This window comes from Schistocerca cancellata, chromosome 2 (genome assembly GCF_023864275.1).
Source record: "Schistocerca cancellata isolate TAMUIC-IGC-003103 chromosome 2, iqSchCanc2.1, whole genome shotgun sequence".
Lineage (NCBI taxonomy): Eukaryota > Metazoa > Arthropoda > Insecta > Orthoptera > Acrididae > Schistocerca > Schistocerca cancellata.
The window spans coordinates 538,423,395-538,441,323 of record NC_064627.1 but is presented as its reverse complement, the minus strand read 5'-3'; the positions used below and the strand labels follow the sequence as shown (position 1 = coordinate 538,441,323).

Genomic DNA, 17,929 nt, shown 5'->3' with positions numbered 1-17,929 from the left:
TAGTATGCCACGACGAATACAGGTATGCATCAGTGTAAGAGGATGTGCTACTGGGTATTAGAGGTACCGGTGTGTACAGCAATCTGGACCACCACCTCTGAAGGTCTCGCTGTATGTTGGTACAACATCCGATGTGTGGTTTTCATGAACAGTAAAAATGGGAGAAATGATGTTTATGTTGATCTCTATTCCAGTTTTCTGTACTGGTTCCGGAACTCTCGGAACCGAGGTGATGCAAAACGTTTTTTGATGTGTTTACATAAAACCATTATGTAAGAGAACAGTAAAATCTCTGAAATAGTGTCATTTCATTTCAGTAATGTGTATTTCTCATTACCTCAGGATGTTAGGACCTCCATCCCAGTGAGATATTTGGTTGTCGTGTAGGTCCAACGCCAGATGGCTGCTGCTACTTCCAAACTGGCTGCAGTGTGGTATAGTGCTAAGGCGGTTGTGAGCAAAACTCAGCGCCGCCTGGCTCTGGAGCTCCAGCTCCGGGTATTCGGTCAGCTGGTTGTCTGAGGCGTCGAGGACTTGCAGCTGGTGGAGTCCACGCAGTGCCGCTCCCAGGGAGGTCAGCTGGTTCTGCGAGATGTCAAGGAACTCCAGATTCGGGACCCCCTGGAAGGCGTCCTGCTCTTGGTGAAGGCAGCACAGGAACGTGTTGCGGAGCGTGAGTTCCTTCAGCTGCGGAAGATGCGGCAGTTGGCCCGCGAGCCGCTGCACGCGCGACCTGGACAGGTTCAGCGTTTTCAGCTTCTTCATACCCGCAATGGCCGCCGGTACCGTCAACAGCGTGTTGTCTGCCAGGTCCAGTTCTTCCAACGCCGGCATCTTGATGTGCGCATCTGCCACAGTTTACGTTACAGTCTTATCAATGGAAGCTCTCCTAAGACTTATGTGTAATGTTACTACACTCAGTAACTCTAAAAATTTCAATAAGGAATTTTCGGTTTATTAAGCTCTTTTGGTTTTTTGTACCCTACACCTCCTTCTCGGTTCATTACGTCTGCTCTGCTCTCAAAACCGAAGGAAATGTTTCATGCCCTATCGACGACGAGTTCATTAGATAACGAGCACAAGATGGGGAAGGAAACTGACGCTGTACTTTTCAAAGGGGCCAGTCCAGCAGCTGGTTGGTTGGTTGATTTGGGGGAGGGACCGGACAGCGAGGTCATCGGTCTCATAGAATTAGGGAAGAAAGTCGGCTGTGCCCTTTCAAAGGAACCATCTCAGCATTTTCTTGAAGCGATTTAGGGAAATCACGGAAAACCTAAATCAGGATGGCCAGACGTGGGTTTGAATCGTCGTCCTCCAACAGTTGCCGTAAGAGATCTAGAAAACATGGTAAACCTAAACCTGGATAGCCTGACTGGGATATGAACTGCCATGCTCCCAACTGCGAATCCAATGTCTTATCTCTTTTTATCTTCGTTGTCCTTACGCTAAATGTACAGGGGATAGGCAAAATAATGTGAACAGTGGTAGTAATGGGATGGTTGTGTTTGATGGTCAACAACGCAGGTGAGGCACATGTCGCACTGGACTGTGTGTGTTCAGTACGGACTGGGCATCAGTGCAGGTTGTTTACGAGTAGTTCACACTTCGTATTTGCATTCAGAGGCCGAGGTCGACGTTCAGTGAAAGACCTAACAAAGTTCCAAAGAGGGCAGATTGTGGGGGCCCGATTAACTGGAGCATCAGTAACCAGGACAGCCAACTTATTGAATGTTTCAAGAGCAACTGTTTAAGTCGTGGCAACCTACACAAAACATGGAAAGACATCATCGTGTAAACGTAATAGTGGGCGCAAATCAAAACTGAATGAGAGAGACCGCTGTACACTAACACGAATTGTGTAAAAACAACAGAAAACTACGGCAGCTAAAGTGATTTTAGAGATCAATAGCTATTTTCATGACCGCGTATTTGTCGACACTGTCCGCCGAGAACTCCATAAAGGGAATATTCATGGAAGAGCTGCTATACCGAAACCATTAGTGACGATAACCAACGCAAAGAAGCGTAAAACATGGTGTCAGGAGCATAAATCCTGGACAGCTCAGCAGTGGAAATACGTCATATGGTCCGACGAGTCAACGTTTCCGTTATTTCAAACCTCGGGCCGGTTTACGTCTGGAGGACGCCAAAAGAAGCCTATAATCCTGATTGCTTAACTCCAACGGTTAAGCATGGAGGTGGAGCCGGCCGCCATGGACCAGCGATTCTAGGCGCTTCAATCTGGAACCGCGCGACCGCTACGGGCGCAGGTTCGAATCCTGCCTCGAGCATGGATGTGTGTGATGTCCTTAGGTTAGTTAGGTTTAAGTAGTTCTAAGTTCTAGGGGACTGATGACCTCAGATGTTAAGTCCCATAGTGCTCAGAGCCATTTGAACCATGGAGGTGGAAGAGTGATGGTGTGTGCAGCCATATCAAGGTATTCTGCTGGTCCGATCATTACTCTCAAACGCCGTGCTACAGCCAACAATTACGTTAACATTTTAGGTAATCAGGTGTACCCTATGATTCAAATGTTGTTCCCCAACAATGATGACATATTTCAGGAAGATAATGCACCCATTCACACAGCCAGGACAGTAGAATCTTGATATGAGGTGCATGTAACTAAATTGCAGTGTTTTCCCTGGCCAGCGCAGTCCACGGACTTTAACATTAACGTACCCTTCTGGGCGGTATTGGAGCGCAGACTCCGGAGCAGATTTCCGCCACCCTCTTCACTATAGGAGTTAGAAGAGGTCCTGATCGAAGAGTGGCATAGCATTCCACTGTAGACTACACAATAATTATGTACCAGTATTTCAAGAAGTATCGCAGCTGTAGTACGGGCAAATGGGGGTCCGACCGCTTATTAATTAACCATTCCCAAGTAAGTACAGGTGTTCACATTATTTTACCTTTGGCAGTAAAATCGTTCTGAAGTCAGCTTCAGATGACGTTGCTCCTAAATTTCTCAATAGTGTTCCGCGGAAAGAGCGTCATCTTCTCTGCAGGGATTTTCTTTTGATTTCTAGAAGCATCTCCGCAATACTCGCGCGTTGATCTATCCTACCAACACCTGCACTTGATTTATCCTACCAACACCTGCACACAAACACAGCCAAACCAGCGACGCTGTGCCAACTGCAGTGGGCCCCATGCGGCCAACTTCAGGCGGTGCAGTGCATACAAACAGGCGCTGAAGCGTAAACAAGACAAGAACAGGGTACAGTACGACATTCCACGCCCAAAGGTCAGCGCTGAACCCAATAAGGAACGGCGTAACGTTTGCCACGGTTGCACGCCCTGGCGGAACGGCACAGGCCGCGGAACCTCAGCGCCCTTCACACACACGCGAAACAACCGCTGCAACAGCGACTCAACAGCCACAGAGAACACCTGAAAACCAACAAGCATCGGTACCAACAACTGTGCCCCCAAACAACACGACCCCACTCCCAGAAGTCACGTGCTGCGAAGAAACGCACGCTATACAGGAAAACACACCCACACAAGAACCCCCAGAACCCCAAGCCCAGAGGAGGAATAGACCTACACGTAAACACAGAGCGGGGAACACGAAATCACAACAACAGGCCACCCAGCAACAACAGACCAATAACACACAGGAAAACAGTCAACAAGACATCGAGACTGTAAGCCACACTACCATCCCCCTCACCACAGAAGTAACACAGGTGCCACAACCTCTGTCACAAAATATAAACACAAATGCCACTCCTAACAACACACCAATACCCGCACAAGCTGCCGCTATCTCCACAACAGCACCTCAGGCTGCCACACCCAACACCAGCACATCACCTGGGGGAATACTGGAAACACTATTCCCTCGACACACGACCGTTCAAATCCTTACCAAGGTACTGACGGCCGTCACTACACTCATCAGCCAGATCATGAGCGCCGAACCCGGGCAATACTGGGCTGTTATACACACTGCCATCACAACACTCTTTCACACTCATACATGAATAATATACCACACCTGGCCCATAACGAAAACACACTATCACAGATCCTGTTCTGGAATGCAGACTCGGTCCACAACTAAAGAGCAGAATTTGCCGCGTTCATGGAGCGCAAGGGAATCCTTGTCGCGCTATTGAGCGAGACTAAGCTTAAACCGCACAAACAATTAAACTTTCCTGGCTACTGCGTCTATCGTACCGACCGACCGGGCGACGCCGTGGCAGGTGGAACTGCAATCGTCATACACAAAGACATTGAGCACACAAACATAGAGCTCCCTGAACTGAAAAAAATCGAGGCTACGGCCGTCAGAATCAAGTTCAACGGAGCCTACACCACACTGATATTGGTATACCACAGCCCTGTAGGCATTTCAACACGCGATATCAGCACACTACTCAACATATCACCGCGAGTAATAGTCGCTGGAGATCTGAACGCAAAACACCCCGAATGAAATTCACGCATACGAAATACCAACGGCAAAAAACTGTACGAACATTCACTAGGCAGAAACTACATTATACTAGCGCCGACTGAACCGACGCACATTCCCTATCAGAGGGGACACAGGCCAGACGTGATAGACATGGCCCTCATCAAGAGCATTACATCGACACTCAACGTTGCCGTTGAAAACGATCTGCCCTCAAACCACCAACCTGTAATACTATACATTGAGGAAACACTGCAGCACATGGAACAACTCAAGATGTTGGACTACGGGAGTGCGAATTGGACATTGTTCAAGGAAAAGCTCGATAGCCACATCCCACCCACACACGAAATTAATGAAACAGCACAAATTGACTAGGCAGTAGAAACCCCCACTAACGCCGTCCAGGACGCAATGGCAGGCACCATACCTGATCGCACCTCACAACAACACAGTGCGGCCCTGCCCCAGGAAATCCTGGGCCTTATCTCAATGAGGAATCGCCTCAGGAGACAATGACAGCGCACCAGGCGTCAGTACTTCAAACGGCACATTAACAGGCTACAGGGCATCAACACGATAAAATACAAACACGCAGAACACAACAGTGGAACCAAAAACTCGAAGGGCTGGACACCGCACGACCTGGCGTGTGGCAACTAGCCCGACACTTCACCAGGGAGAAAATATACACTCCACCGCTTCAAGGGCCTGACGGACCTGCATATTCAGTGGAAGAGAAAGCGGAACTAATGGCCCGCACACTCGCAGCGTCATTCACACCGAACCTGGTACCCCAGATCACGTAAGAAACAGATTGACCGTCCTTACGACAGAACAGGCAACCGTAAAAATAGTTTTCCCGTCGGTCAACAGATGTCGCAGGCGACGCTACAATGCTAACTGACCTGTCCATGTCGCGGAATTGGCAACGCTGTATCTTCGGTGACGTGAATGACGTTGATTTGCGTTCGGCTGGAGTGCTGCGCGCGAAATGCATTCGTCACACTGCTGACTGTAGCTCATGATCGGTTGTGGTTTTTCCCGAGTTTTCAATCTAAGAATGTAGATTAGCTCCTGTAATTCTACAAACCAAGTTTATTTCTCACAATCATATGCGAAATGAAATAAATGAAAAGTAACACACAAACATTTCTCGCGAGTTACTGTTTAAATGCAGACTGTATTGCAGTCGCAAAGGTTTTACACTCGCCTTCCATGCCGTCTATTTCCTCTTTGCTATACAGCTCTTCTGATACGGATTATGGTGGTAAAAAAGGTCTCCATGTGCAGGTTAACACTATAAAGTTTTCAAAATCCGCACTCGGTTATGATGCGAATTAAGGCTGGACATATTTCAGTGACAGTCATTTCAAATTTAAATTCTTTTACTTTGCATGTAACTTATCGTAAATGATATAAGAGTGGCACAAAACGATGAATTTTGGATTGTTGCTGAAAGGGGGCTGAAAACGCGGTAATATACAAGTGAAAGCGTGTTTTTCGAGCATATTTTGACGGTGTCAACTTTGAAGGGCCACAGACGGCAAACCATAATTATGTTACAAATTTACTTTGTACAGTTTAAAGATAACCCCTAAATATTCGCAACAGACGTACGCTTTTATCTGCAACACAGTTATTACTGGGGATATCCGCACTCGCGCATACCTGTTACTATAAGGAGTGTTGTTTTCGAGTGAAAGCTGTGTGAGAATTATTAGCGCACAGATAAAAAAAATTAAAATAGGCAGCGTCTATAGTTTGCATGTTATGCTCGTTCTCTTCTATTCTCCTCCCTTCATTCCAGTATAAACGCTTGTTCACAAGTATAAACGAATGGTAGTGAACATCGGCGAATTATATGTGAATACATTTTTGCAGCAGTGTAAACGAGGTTTTACACTCGTTCACTTCGTTCGCTCTATTGTATACCAGGATTTAGAGGGACCGATGACCTAGCAGTTAGATGATGGCTATTATTCATTTATTTCACTGTTGCGATTTCAGCTCTAGAGCCATTTTCAAGTACCAAGGGGAAGGTCTTGTAAGGTAATGCTTCTTAAATTGTTTACCAAATGTTACCACACTATGCTTTGCATTTTGTTATCCATATCTTATATTGGTTTCAGTTTTCATATTGCACACAAAAATGCCTCTACAGCCAAAATTACGATAGTGAAGTGAATAAACAGTTTTAAAAAGTCCAAATCGCAGCAAAGATTTCATTTAAAAATTGTATGGTTCTTGTACAAGAAGGGTGGCACGTTATATCAGAATATAAGATTGACAAAATTTAGATAGGATCGAATGCTTAGGGCTCTTTATTAATTCCTACTCGTAACTAATTTATTGGTTTACCTGAATTTAAAATCCACTCCCGTAACCTTTCTTTATGTTTGACGGAAAATCTGAACATATTTAGTTCAGGATTTGTCCGTCTACTCCTTCTACAGTTGATACACTCACAGGCCCTCTGCATGACGACTCGATCCACTACCACCGGTATGTCAGAAACAGCTGTACTTCACAGACGCCAAATGGTGGAAAGCTGCACGCGTTCGGACGATGTTGCCACATATTTCACAGATCGGAGTGCTATCTAGTGGTTGGTGCCACAAGTAAGGGTGTGACGCTGTTGCCGCCTGGTGGCCGTTCCCTGACAAGGGTTGCCTGCTAGACCAAGCGATCGGGCAATCTGTTTCTTACGTGATCTGGGCTGGTACCATCAGATCTAGTGTTCACACTTGCTACTGACCAAGAGGTTACACGCATTCTAGCCCAACCATCGCGCGACGACCTACGACATGCTAGCACAGCCGAAGTCTCCTGGGGTGTAATGCATTCCGCTGCTAGGAAAGCCCCTGGTCATGATGACATTCAAAACCGTGTCCTCCAGGGGTTCACGGATAAAGCAACTTGAGTACCTAACACACATAGCGAATGCCATACTAAAACACCAACACTTCCCCATCCTTTGGAAGACGGCCAAGGTCCTGATGCTCAGGAAGCTGGGGAAAGACCACAGCCTCCCACAAAATTACCGACCCATCAGCCTTCTGAGCTCGCTCAGTGAGATTGTTGAGAAGGTGAGTCTCAAACGCATCAGTAGGCACTGCATAACAAATGACATCCTGAGACCGGAGCAATTCGGCTTCAGGAATCACCACTCCACAACACAACAACTCTTACGGGTCATTGAACATATAACACATGGCTTCAACATAAACAAAGCTACAGGGGCGGTGTTCCTGGACATCGAAAAGGCCTTCGACCGTATATGGCACAACGGCCTCATTCGCAAACTCAGCGACGCGGAATTCCCCGACCGGCTGGTGCGTCTAATACACTCATACCTCACAGACAGGAGTTTCAACACTGACGTGCTGGGAAAACAATCAACACGACACGGTATACACGCGGGAGTACCCCAGGGAAGCACCCTAGAGCCCTTACTGTTTAACCTCTACATAAACCATCTCCCAACCACACACAACACAACGATGGCAATCTACGCGGATGGCACAGCCATCCTCGCGCAAGATTGGAAACCATGAAACATTATGTCACGCCTACAGACTGCACTCAGAGTAGCTGAGCCTTGGTTGGAGAAATGGCGTGTTAGAGTAAACGTCGACAAGTGCGAAGCCGTTCTGTTCACTAGAAGACCGAAGCAACTGCGCAAACACCGATATTGCAGACCAATAACTCTACATGCACGCCCAATACGTTTCCGTGAGAAAGTCAAATACCTCGGTGTCTGGCTGGACCGGAAATTACTCTGGGGGGGACCACATACAACACATGACCAACCGAGCTAGCGCGAGGCTCAAACAGCTCTACCCTATGCTCAACAGGCGTATCACACTGAACAGAAGGGTGTCGAGGTCCATGTACATGACACTTATCCGACTCCTGATGACGTACGCAGCTCCCGTCTGGGGATACGCTGCGCCTACACGCCTGCGCCGTCTGCAGCTCATACACAATAAAGTACTATAAATCATAAGCAATGATCCACGATACACACCCATCGCGGACCTTCACCGGGAATACCGACTTGAGACTCTCACGGAGGTAATCCACAAACTCACCACAAGACTAAACAGAAACTCCAGACATTCGCAGAACCCATTTATTCCGAATCTGGGGAACTACGATCACAACCATAGAAGGAAACATAAAAGACCGAAAGGCGTACTTGTAAGGACGTAACATCTATGGCCAAGCACACGCAAACACAACGGTACAGGTGAGCCCCTGTTAATCAGACGCCATTACTGGATATCCAGCTGGAATACACTGCCGAATAACTGGCACCACGCAGGGAAGCCGTACCGTACACTGCATGCAGACAAGCTCCACACATCCCCCACACAGTGAGATGATCTATGGCCGATCTCCCACTATTGTATAACGATCTTGATCTTCCAGGAATGTAGCGGCTGCAGCAACTGGGATACATCGCCATCGCTTGCCATGATAATGATGCATGATACCCATACTAACAAATCCAACCTTGCATGAACTATCGCAGCTAGTAAGCTACTACTGCTCTTACTACCCATCCCACAGTCGCAGTGGTTTTTTTTCCCACGGCACGAGCCTTGGCACTTTTTTCCCACTGCTCTTCAAATCGCTACCCTCACTCGCGTTTCGTCCACTAGCTATGACCTGATGGACCGTGTTAATGCGTAGTCTTACGCAGACGCACGGATAACATCACAGCCCAGCATACTGTGATCCATTTACTAGATAACTAACATGTTGACGGAGGTGACAGTAGAACTTTTTGTTTGGTCACCACGTTGGTGCGGGCGTGGAGGGGCCCCATCTCTTTATCCTACCGGTAACAAAACTAGCAGTCCGCTTCTAAATTGCCTCGATGTTTTCCTTTAATCTTACCTGGTGGGGATACCAAACAATCGACTACTACTCAAGAATGGGTCGCACCAGCGTTCTACAAACGGTCTCCTTTATAAATAAGACACACTTTCCTAGAGTTCTCCTAATAAACCGATGTGGACCATTCGCATTTCCTACTACCGTCCTTACGTACTCGTTCCATTTCATAAAGCTTTATAGTGTTACACTTAGATATTTAATCTACGTCGCTGTGTGCAGCTGCACGCTAATAATACAGCAGACGTTCGCGGAAGGTTGCTTTAAGCGGATCTTCCACTGGGTAAGCGACGTTGAGTGTTGCCCCATCCTACGTGAAGAAAGTAGTGTCCGCACAGTTGCGCTCTTCCAAAGCAGGAATCACATGCTGTACAAGGAGGTCTCGATAACGCGCAGACGTCACGGCTCACCTGAAAGACCCTCTGGATGTATTCTCTCGGAAGAAGTACGAACCGAGGATACAGGTGCTTGTGAGTCCACACCACACACTCACACATGGCGAGAGCAATGGCTCTTAGTGCGCAACACGTGGTTCAATTGCGTCCCAAATTCGGCAGTTCTGTGTATTCACTGCACCGTGTAGCATAAAATGTGCCTCGTCACTCCACAGAACATTCCCCGGCCACGTGTCATCAACTTCGATCCGTGCCAGAAATCGAAGAGCAAATTCATAACGTTGCTGCAGATCGTGAGGTGTCAGTTGCTGCACCATCTGGATCTTGTACAAACACTAAAGTAAAACAGATCGCAAATCTTGCCGTGCTGTTAACCGTGGGACGGAAAATTCTCCTGACATTGCACTAGCCCTAGCAATACCGGGGCACGCGCTACATGGTCAGTTTCAGCAACAGCGATCTCGTCAATAACGTCCCCCAGGATAGGACTCTTCCTTTCCCAGGAACGTTAAGGGCTTGTCTTTCACGTTCATCCGCAATAACTTAAATTTTTCTACCTCGTCACCGCGCTTGGTACCTTCCCTCAAGTCCGATTCATATTAGGCCAGTACTTTAGTAACATGGCGACTGCTATAGTAATTCTACTAAGCGAGAAAATGGCAAGTGTGTTGGTGCACGGTCTTGTATGTGGTTAGAGTGGAATACTACGAGTGTGCATAGTGAAATGTTTCGATAAGTGCAGTAAGCAGCACGAAATAGCGCTGTCCGTTGTTCATTACATAGCGATAACATTCATTTATTTTTAATTTTTATTTATTTATTTTACACGTGCTCTAGCCTGACTACCATTGATATTGTAGTTGTGGTCTCCAGTCCGAAAATAGTTTTGATGCAGCGCTCCAAATTAGTCCAGGCACTGCAAGCTTCTCTGTCTCTGGATAACTACCGCAATCTATATCGACACTGCAGGGAAAAAATTTGTACATCTGGAAAAACTACGTCGATTTCGATTTGATGACAGCTTAGGCCACCTGGAGGATAGTAGATGTACTGATAATGGTCTCAATGTCGTCTGCAAACAGATGGCATAGTGGCGTAGCTACCAGAGACCATCTGTGTCTACCCTTTAATAGAGGACGCACACAGCGAAAGGCACAGTGTAGTGCAAACGTGTGAAGCAAGCTGGCAACCACACCACAGAGACGCATTCGTGCTTCCTACAGCCATACTAATCTGCCTGCAGTATGATGACATAATACTGACATCAGGGGCTTAAGGAGCGAACGCCGTTCCACGCCACTGTGATGCGATAATGAATCGGCCTTTTGCGTCCGCAGACACCAGCTCATTGTCCGCCATTTTTAAAAATTGTAGGCAATTCATCATTGTAGAGTACATTTATTTGATAACGAACTGGGCTCGTATTAGTGACTTAAAGATGATGAAGAAAGCCGCTTACGATCCGTAATAACTGACCTTACATATTCAGGTGTGGCAAATTTAAATGCTTTTTGCAAGCCTGGTGTACATAATTTTCCACCCATATTATTAATGAGAATGAGAATGGTTTTAAAGATGAGTGCAATTACGCTTGTGCTCCTCAGTATGTTTTAAATGAATATTCTACTTTATTTTAGAAGACAAAGGCGGCCCAACTTCAGTTTTCACTAATGAATGGCTCTGAGCACTATGGGACTCAACTGCTGTGGTCATAAGTCCCCTAGAACTAAGAACTACTTAAACCTAACTAACCTAAGGACATCACACACATCCATGCCCGAGGCAGGATTCGAACCTGCGACCGTAGCGGTCGTGCGGTTCCAGACTGCAGCGCCTTTAACCGCTCGGCCACTTCGGCCGGCCACTAATGGATCTAAATAGGGGGACGTCGAAGGATAATCATTCATATTTGCTTGCAGTCCGTTTGGGAACCACTTCTTAGTGATATTAACCTTTTGATGCAAGTATGTCTGACATTCTGAGGACATTGGAATGAGAAGAGGTTAATCGAGGGAATAAGTATTGGAATAAGTATTTAATCTGCCCCGACTCTCCGAGTACGCTGAAGACTGACACACAGTTACATCCAACCGAGAAAATGTACTGGGTGATCATGACAGCATCCAAATGGTTCAAATGGCTCTAAGCACTATGGGACTTAACATCTGAAGTCATCAGTGCCCTAGACTTAGAACTACGTAAACCTAACTAACCTAAGGACAACACACACATCGAAGCCCGAGGCAGGATTCGAACCTACGACCATAGCAGCCGCGTGGTTCCGGAGCCTAGAACAGCTCGATCACAGCGGCCGGCAGACAGCCTCCTATATTTAATGTGGCCAGGAACAGAAATTTCATTGGGCTGAGTACCGAGTCATGTGGATGAAAAGGAACTCGAAAAATGGCAAAATATGACATCCTACACACACTGTGATCTCGGTCATGAGATGACTGCTCAGTGGGAAAAAGAGTGGGCCGGCCGGAATGGCCGAGCGGTTCTAGGCGCTACAGTCTGGAACAGCGCGACCGCTACGGTCGCAGGTTCGAATCCTGCCTCGGGCATGGATGTGTGTGATGTCCTTTGGTTAGTTAGGTTTAAGTAGTTCTAAGTTCTAGGGGACTGATGACCTCAGTAGTTAAGTCCCATAGTGCTCACAGCCATTTGAACCAGTTGAACCAAAACAGAGTGGTCGCGGTGCAACAGAACAAATGAAGACCATAGAATCGACTATCTCTTTCTGAAGAACATCCCACCAACCATTCAGAATCAAAGAATCTACCATAACAAGAGTAAGTGTAGGGGTATTCGTCGACTTCTTTGGAGAGAAGACCCAAAAACTGGCAACGCTTGTGGCCTATCATTTCCAATGCATCACATTAAAACGAACTTCATTTTACTACACACAAGACGATATGGCAATACCTTTGTTATTGAACGGGTAACCTGGTTCGTGGTATCCAGTCTCAGTTGCACGTTGCCTATCTAAAAGATTCCAGGGACAACAAAACTTTGATTTTCAGTACTTCATAAAATTTACAGAATGAGATTTTCACTCTGCAGCGGAGTGTGTGCTGATATGAAACTTCCTAGCAGATTAAAACTGTGTGCCGGACCGAGACTCGAACTCGGGACCTTTCACTTCATATAATTATTCATGGAATTAAAAAATTAAAAATGTTCTCATAATCTACTCGTTGAGAGGTATAATCTTATGTTAAAGATTGAACACGTTAAGACATGAATTATAGTCAGAAACTGTGTACACTGAGATGACAGAAGTCGTGGGAGACCGATATCACATACGCAGATGGCGGTAGTATCGCGTGCACAAGGTATGAAAGGGAAATCGATTGATAGTGCTGTCATTTGTATTCAGGTGATTCATGTAAAAAGGTGTGCTACGTGCTTATGGCCGCACGACAGGAATTAACCGAATTTGATCGCGGAATGGTAGTTGGAGCTAGACGCTTGGGACATTCCATTTCCGAAATCCGTAGGGAATTGAGGACTACGATATCCAGAGGGTTAAGAGTGTTCCGAGAATACCTCTCACCATGGACAACGCAGTAGCCGACGGCCTCCCCTGAAAGACCAAGAGCAGCGGCGTTCGTGTAGAGTTGTCGGTGCTAAAAGACAAGCAGCACTACCTGAAATAACCGCAGAAGTCAATGTGGGATGTACGAGGAAAGTAGCCATCAGGCCAGTACAGCGAAATTTGGTGTTAACGGGCCATGGCAGCAGATGACCGACGCGAGTGCCTTTGCTATCAGCACGACATCGGCTCCAGCGCCTCTTCTGGGTTCGTGACCGTGTCGGTTGGACCCTAGACGACTGGATAACCATGGCCTGGTCAGATGAGTCCCGATTTCTGTTGGTAAGAGCTGATGGATTCGCGTGTGTCGCAGACCCCACAAAGCCACGGAGCCAAGTTGTCAACAAGGCACTGCGCACACTGGTGGTAGTTCCATGATAGTGTGGTCTGTGTTTACATGGAATGGACTGGGTCCTCTCGTCCAATTACACTGACCACTGGCTGGAAGTGGTTATCTTCGCCTACTTCGAAAACATTTGCAGATATTCATGAACTTCATTTTCTCAAACAACCATTTGTTTGCGATTGGTTTGGAGAACATTCTGGGCAATTCGAGCGAATGATTTTCCCACCCAGATGGCCCAGCATGAATCCCATCGAACGTTTATGAAAGAGAGATCAGTTCATGCACAAAACCCTGCACCGTCAAGACGTTCGCAATTACGAACGCCTATTGAGGCTACATTGCTCAATATTGTTGCAGGGGACTTCCAACGACTTATTGAGTCCATTCCACGTCGAGATGCTGCACTACGCAGGGCAAAAGGAGACCTGACACTATATTTGGTGGTATACCATCACTTTTGTAACTTCGGTGTATATTTCTTGATGCAGTGTAAGCCACCACACGCAAAAGACCCAGACTATATCATCCAGCATTTAAGAATGAGGGCGCTTATCTACTCGCAACGAAACTTACACATACGGGTAATTTCAAATCTTTATGAAACTTTTCTCTCTGACATCCCCACAGAATGACGAAAAGAATAACGCTTATCGCTTCCGGCAGTCTCGCTGTTCATGCAGTCGAACTTTACCATCAAGCATGACGTTTTAATTTATTACTCCTCTGTGGCTAACACTATTCGTACCACATTTTGCAGACAATATTTACATATACCACTGAAAGTACCTTCAAATTTATATCATTGTACGACACATATTTTAGAAGATATGACGTCATATACGAGGGTCATTCAATAATTAAAGAGACAAATTGGTCTGGGGAAAAGACTGTTGGTAGGGCAAGTTTGGTACTTTTATGGCTTGGAGTTGGCATCGCTGGGATGATCCCTGATCAGCTGATGTATCAATCTTGTTTTAATTATAACCTCGAAAATACATTTCAAGATGGCGAGTCCGCTTGAAACGTCCACATTAGTTGAACAACGTTCTGTTGTTCGTTTTTTACTTGTTGAAGGCCAGAAACCAGTGAATATATACTGTAGGCTGTCTAAAGTTGGTCGTGAAGGATGTATGAGTTGTGAAAATTTTTACAAGTGGGTAGAGAAGTTCAAAAATGGTCGCGACTCAGTGACTGACCAACACCGTTCTGGCCGACCAGTTGCAGTTTCAACTCCCTCACTTGAAAGTCGAATTGATGATATCATTCGTGCCGACCGCCGTATGACTGTGGAAATGATAGTTGATAAGGTTCAAGTTAGTACTGGTATAGTTCATAACATTATCTTTAACAAGATGAAGTACCGCAAAACATGTGCAAGATGGGTCCCAAAGGAGCAGACGCGGCTACACAAGGAAACAACGTTGAGAGTGTGCACAGAGCTTACGGAAAGTTATGAAAGTGAAGGTGAGCACTTTCTCAACAAAATTTTAACTTGTGATGAAACTTGGGTTCACTATTATGAGCCAGAATCAAAAAGACAAAGCATGGAGCGGAAGCACCCCAACTCACCTGTCACGAAAAAAATTCAAAACCCAAGCATCAGCGGGAAAAGTCATGCTGACGAGGTTTTGGCATGCTGGAGGTCCAGTTTTTTGTGATTATCTCGAAGAACAGCGTGGAATGAATAGCCAGTACTACTTGGATTTACTTTTAAACAAGGTGAAGCCAGCCATGAGAGAGAGACGTCGTGGATCTCAGAGGAGAGGTGTGATTCTCCAGCAAGATAACGCACGTCCTCATATTGCTCAACTAACCCGTGAAACCATCGACAAAATTGGCTGGGAAGTACTGCCTCATCCCCTTACAGTTCTGATTTAGCACCTAGTGATTTTCATTTGTGAAAGGCATTATGTGGGAAGAGGTTCCTGGACAACGAAGACGTGAAAAAGTTTGTGGTAAATTGGTTCCAATGTCAAGATAAAGAGTTCTTTCCAGCCGGAATACAAAAGCTTCTAGCCCGTTGGAACAAGTTCATAAATGTTCAAGGGGATTATGTTGAAAAGTAGAAAAAGTATTGGTTTTTAAAAATAAACGCTTTTTTCTCCAGACCAATGTGTCTCTTTAATTATTGAATGACCCTCGTTTCTTGTGATGCACGAAAGACTAGCTTCTGCTTAAAACGGAGAGCAAATATCTAAGACTATGCTCATCCAGTGTTAGCGACTTCCAACAAACTTTAAACATAATTGTGAACAGTTTCTGAACATTTTTTCTCTTACCTGCTTAATGTCAAATATTGGACTCGTTAACTCATTTGTAAAGCAACTAGAAGATTATTGCAGTTTTACACATGAAAGCTCGAGTATTTAAACAATCGGCGGTTTACTGGTTTCCTCCATTTTAGGTGGCAACGTGGTGATTATTGAGCAAAATATATTTTGTTTAGGGTCATGAGTTATTCCTAAAATGATGGTGGGAGAAACTTAGTTATCATAGGATAGAGTCGGCCAAACATTTTCTGTTAGAGATCAGCCACAACACATTTTTTTTTAAATTGTGGCGTTTGTTATTTCCTCCTTCTCCTCCTCCTCCTTCTTCTTCTTCGGAAATGATTTTTCTCTTTAGTTTTTTGTTGCTTACAGTTTTGTGTACGCTGCTTATGTGTGCGTGAAGACTTTAACAGCAATTTTCTCTACCCGTTTTATGGAATGTTAGTGAAGAACAAGTCGTTGTCACTCCCGCAAACATTACAACAAACCAAATCTCCGTTAGAAACAGAGCTAAAAGCCCTCTTGCCTTCTCGCGCTGACTGAGCTTGTGTACCGTACATTGGCGTCACTGGTTTATAGTACAGCTTCGTTTCGTAAATTCACTTTTCGTGAAGAAGCATATCGACGACTGCAATGTTTGTAGATGCCGTCGAGCATAGACACACACACACATACATAGTCTATAGGATCTGAACTTAAACAGTTAACAGTTTGTAACGGATATATCATTAGCGTTGGGAAGTTTTTGCGTGGGAGTAATATCTTACGTCTGATAGATAGGACGTTGGGAAAAGTCTCTTGTGTCAGGGATTGAAATACATTTTTACACTGGAAGTCAACGAGCAAAGACCATCTTTGTGTATGTCTTTCATTACTTACTGTTATTGTTCGATCCCTACATTTAAGATTCAACTCCTTTTTGAAGGTACAACAATTAACCGAAATACAAAAGTATTAAAAATTTTGACACCATCTTGAGTAACCGATACGTACGAGGTGCAACTGAGGCGTTCGATTACTAGTTCGATGACGACGGGTGTTAAAATTGCATGATCTTACGTGAAGAAGGAGATACGTGTCACGAAGCAGTACGTATTCTATTTGCAGACTTGTGTCATAATCCAGTGAAAAACGCATAAATTTCGGGTTTCGTTACAGACTGCCAATCGAAAAGGAGGCCATAAAGCTACAGAAACTGAACCATAAATTACATTTACAACAGTTATTTTTTACACTGATTCAGAGTCGCAATAAATTTTTTGGAAACTCAGAACAGACTGGACAGTTATTCTGAGGGCTTCCGAGATATGTTCAAGACAATATTAACTGAATAATCGCTATTGAGGGAGTAGTTTGAAAGAAGCCTTATTTCTACATCTACATACATACTCCGCAATCCACCATACGGTGCGTGGTGGAGGGTACCTCGTACCACAACTAGCATCTTCTCTCCCTGTTCCACTCCCAAACAGAACGAGGGAAAAATGACTGCCTATATGCCTCTGTACGAGCCCTAATCTCTCTTATCTTATCTTTGTGTCTTTCCGCGAAATGTAAGTTGGCGGCAGTAAAATTGTACTGCAGTCAGCCTCAAATGCTTGTTCTCTAAATTTCGTCAGTAGCGATTCACGGAAAGAACGCCTCCTTTCCTCTAGAGACTCCCACCCGAGTTCCTGAAGCATTTCTATAACACTCGCGTGATGATCAAACCTACCAGTAACAAATATAGCAGCCCGCCTCTGGATTGCTTCTATGTCCTCCCTCAATCCGACCTGATAGGGATCCCAAACGCTCGAGCAGTACTCAAGAATAGGTCGTATTAGTGTTTTATAAGCGGCCTCCTTTACAGATGAACTACATCTTCCCAAATTTCTACCAATGAACCGAAGACGACTATCCGCCTTCCCCACAACTGCCATTACATGCTTGTCCCACTTCATATCGCTCTGCAATGTTACGCCCAAATATTTAATCGACGTGACTGTGTCGAGCGC

The 17,929-nt window shown here is 45.5% G+C and overlaps 1 protein-coding gene across 2 annotated transcripts in view; it reads right to left on the bottom strand.

Moving 5' to 3' along the window:
• Nucleotides 1–17,929, bottom strand: part of LOC126162093 (toll-like receptor 4) — a 121,800-nt gene that overhangs the window by 59,417 nt on the left and 44,454 nt on the right. For both annotated transcript variants that reach the window (XM_049918369.1, XM_049918370.1), the window contains exon 3: nucleotides 338–848. In XM_049918369.1, coding sequence (XP_049774326.1) covers nucleotides 338–848 — 511 coding nt within the window. The remainder of the gene's footprint in view (nucleotides 1–337; nucleotides 849–17,929) is intronic.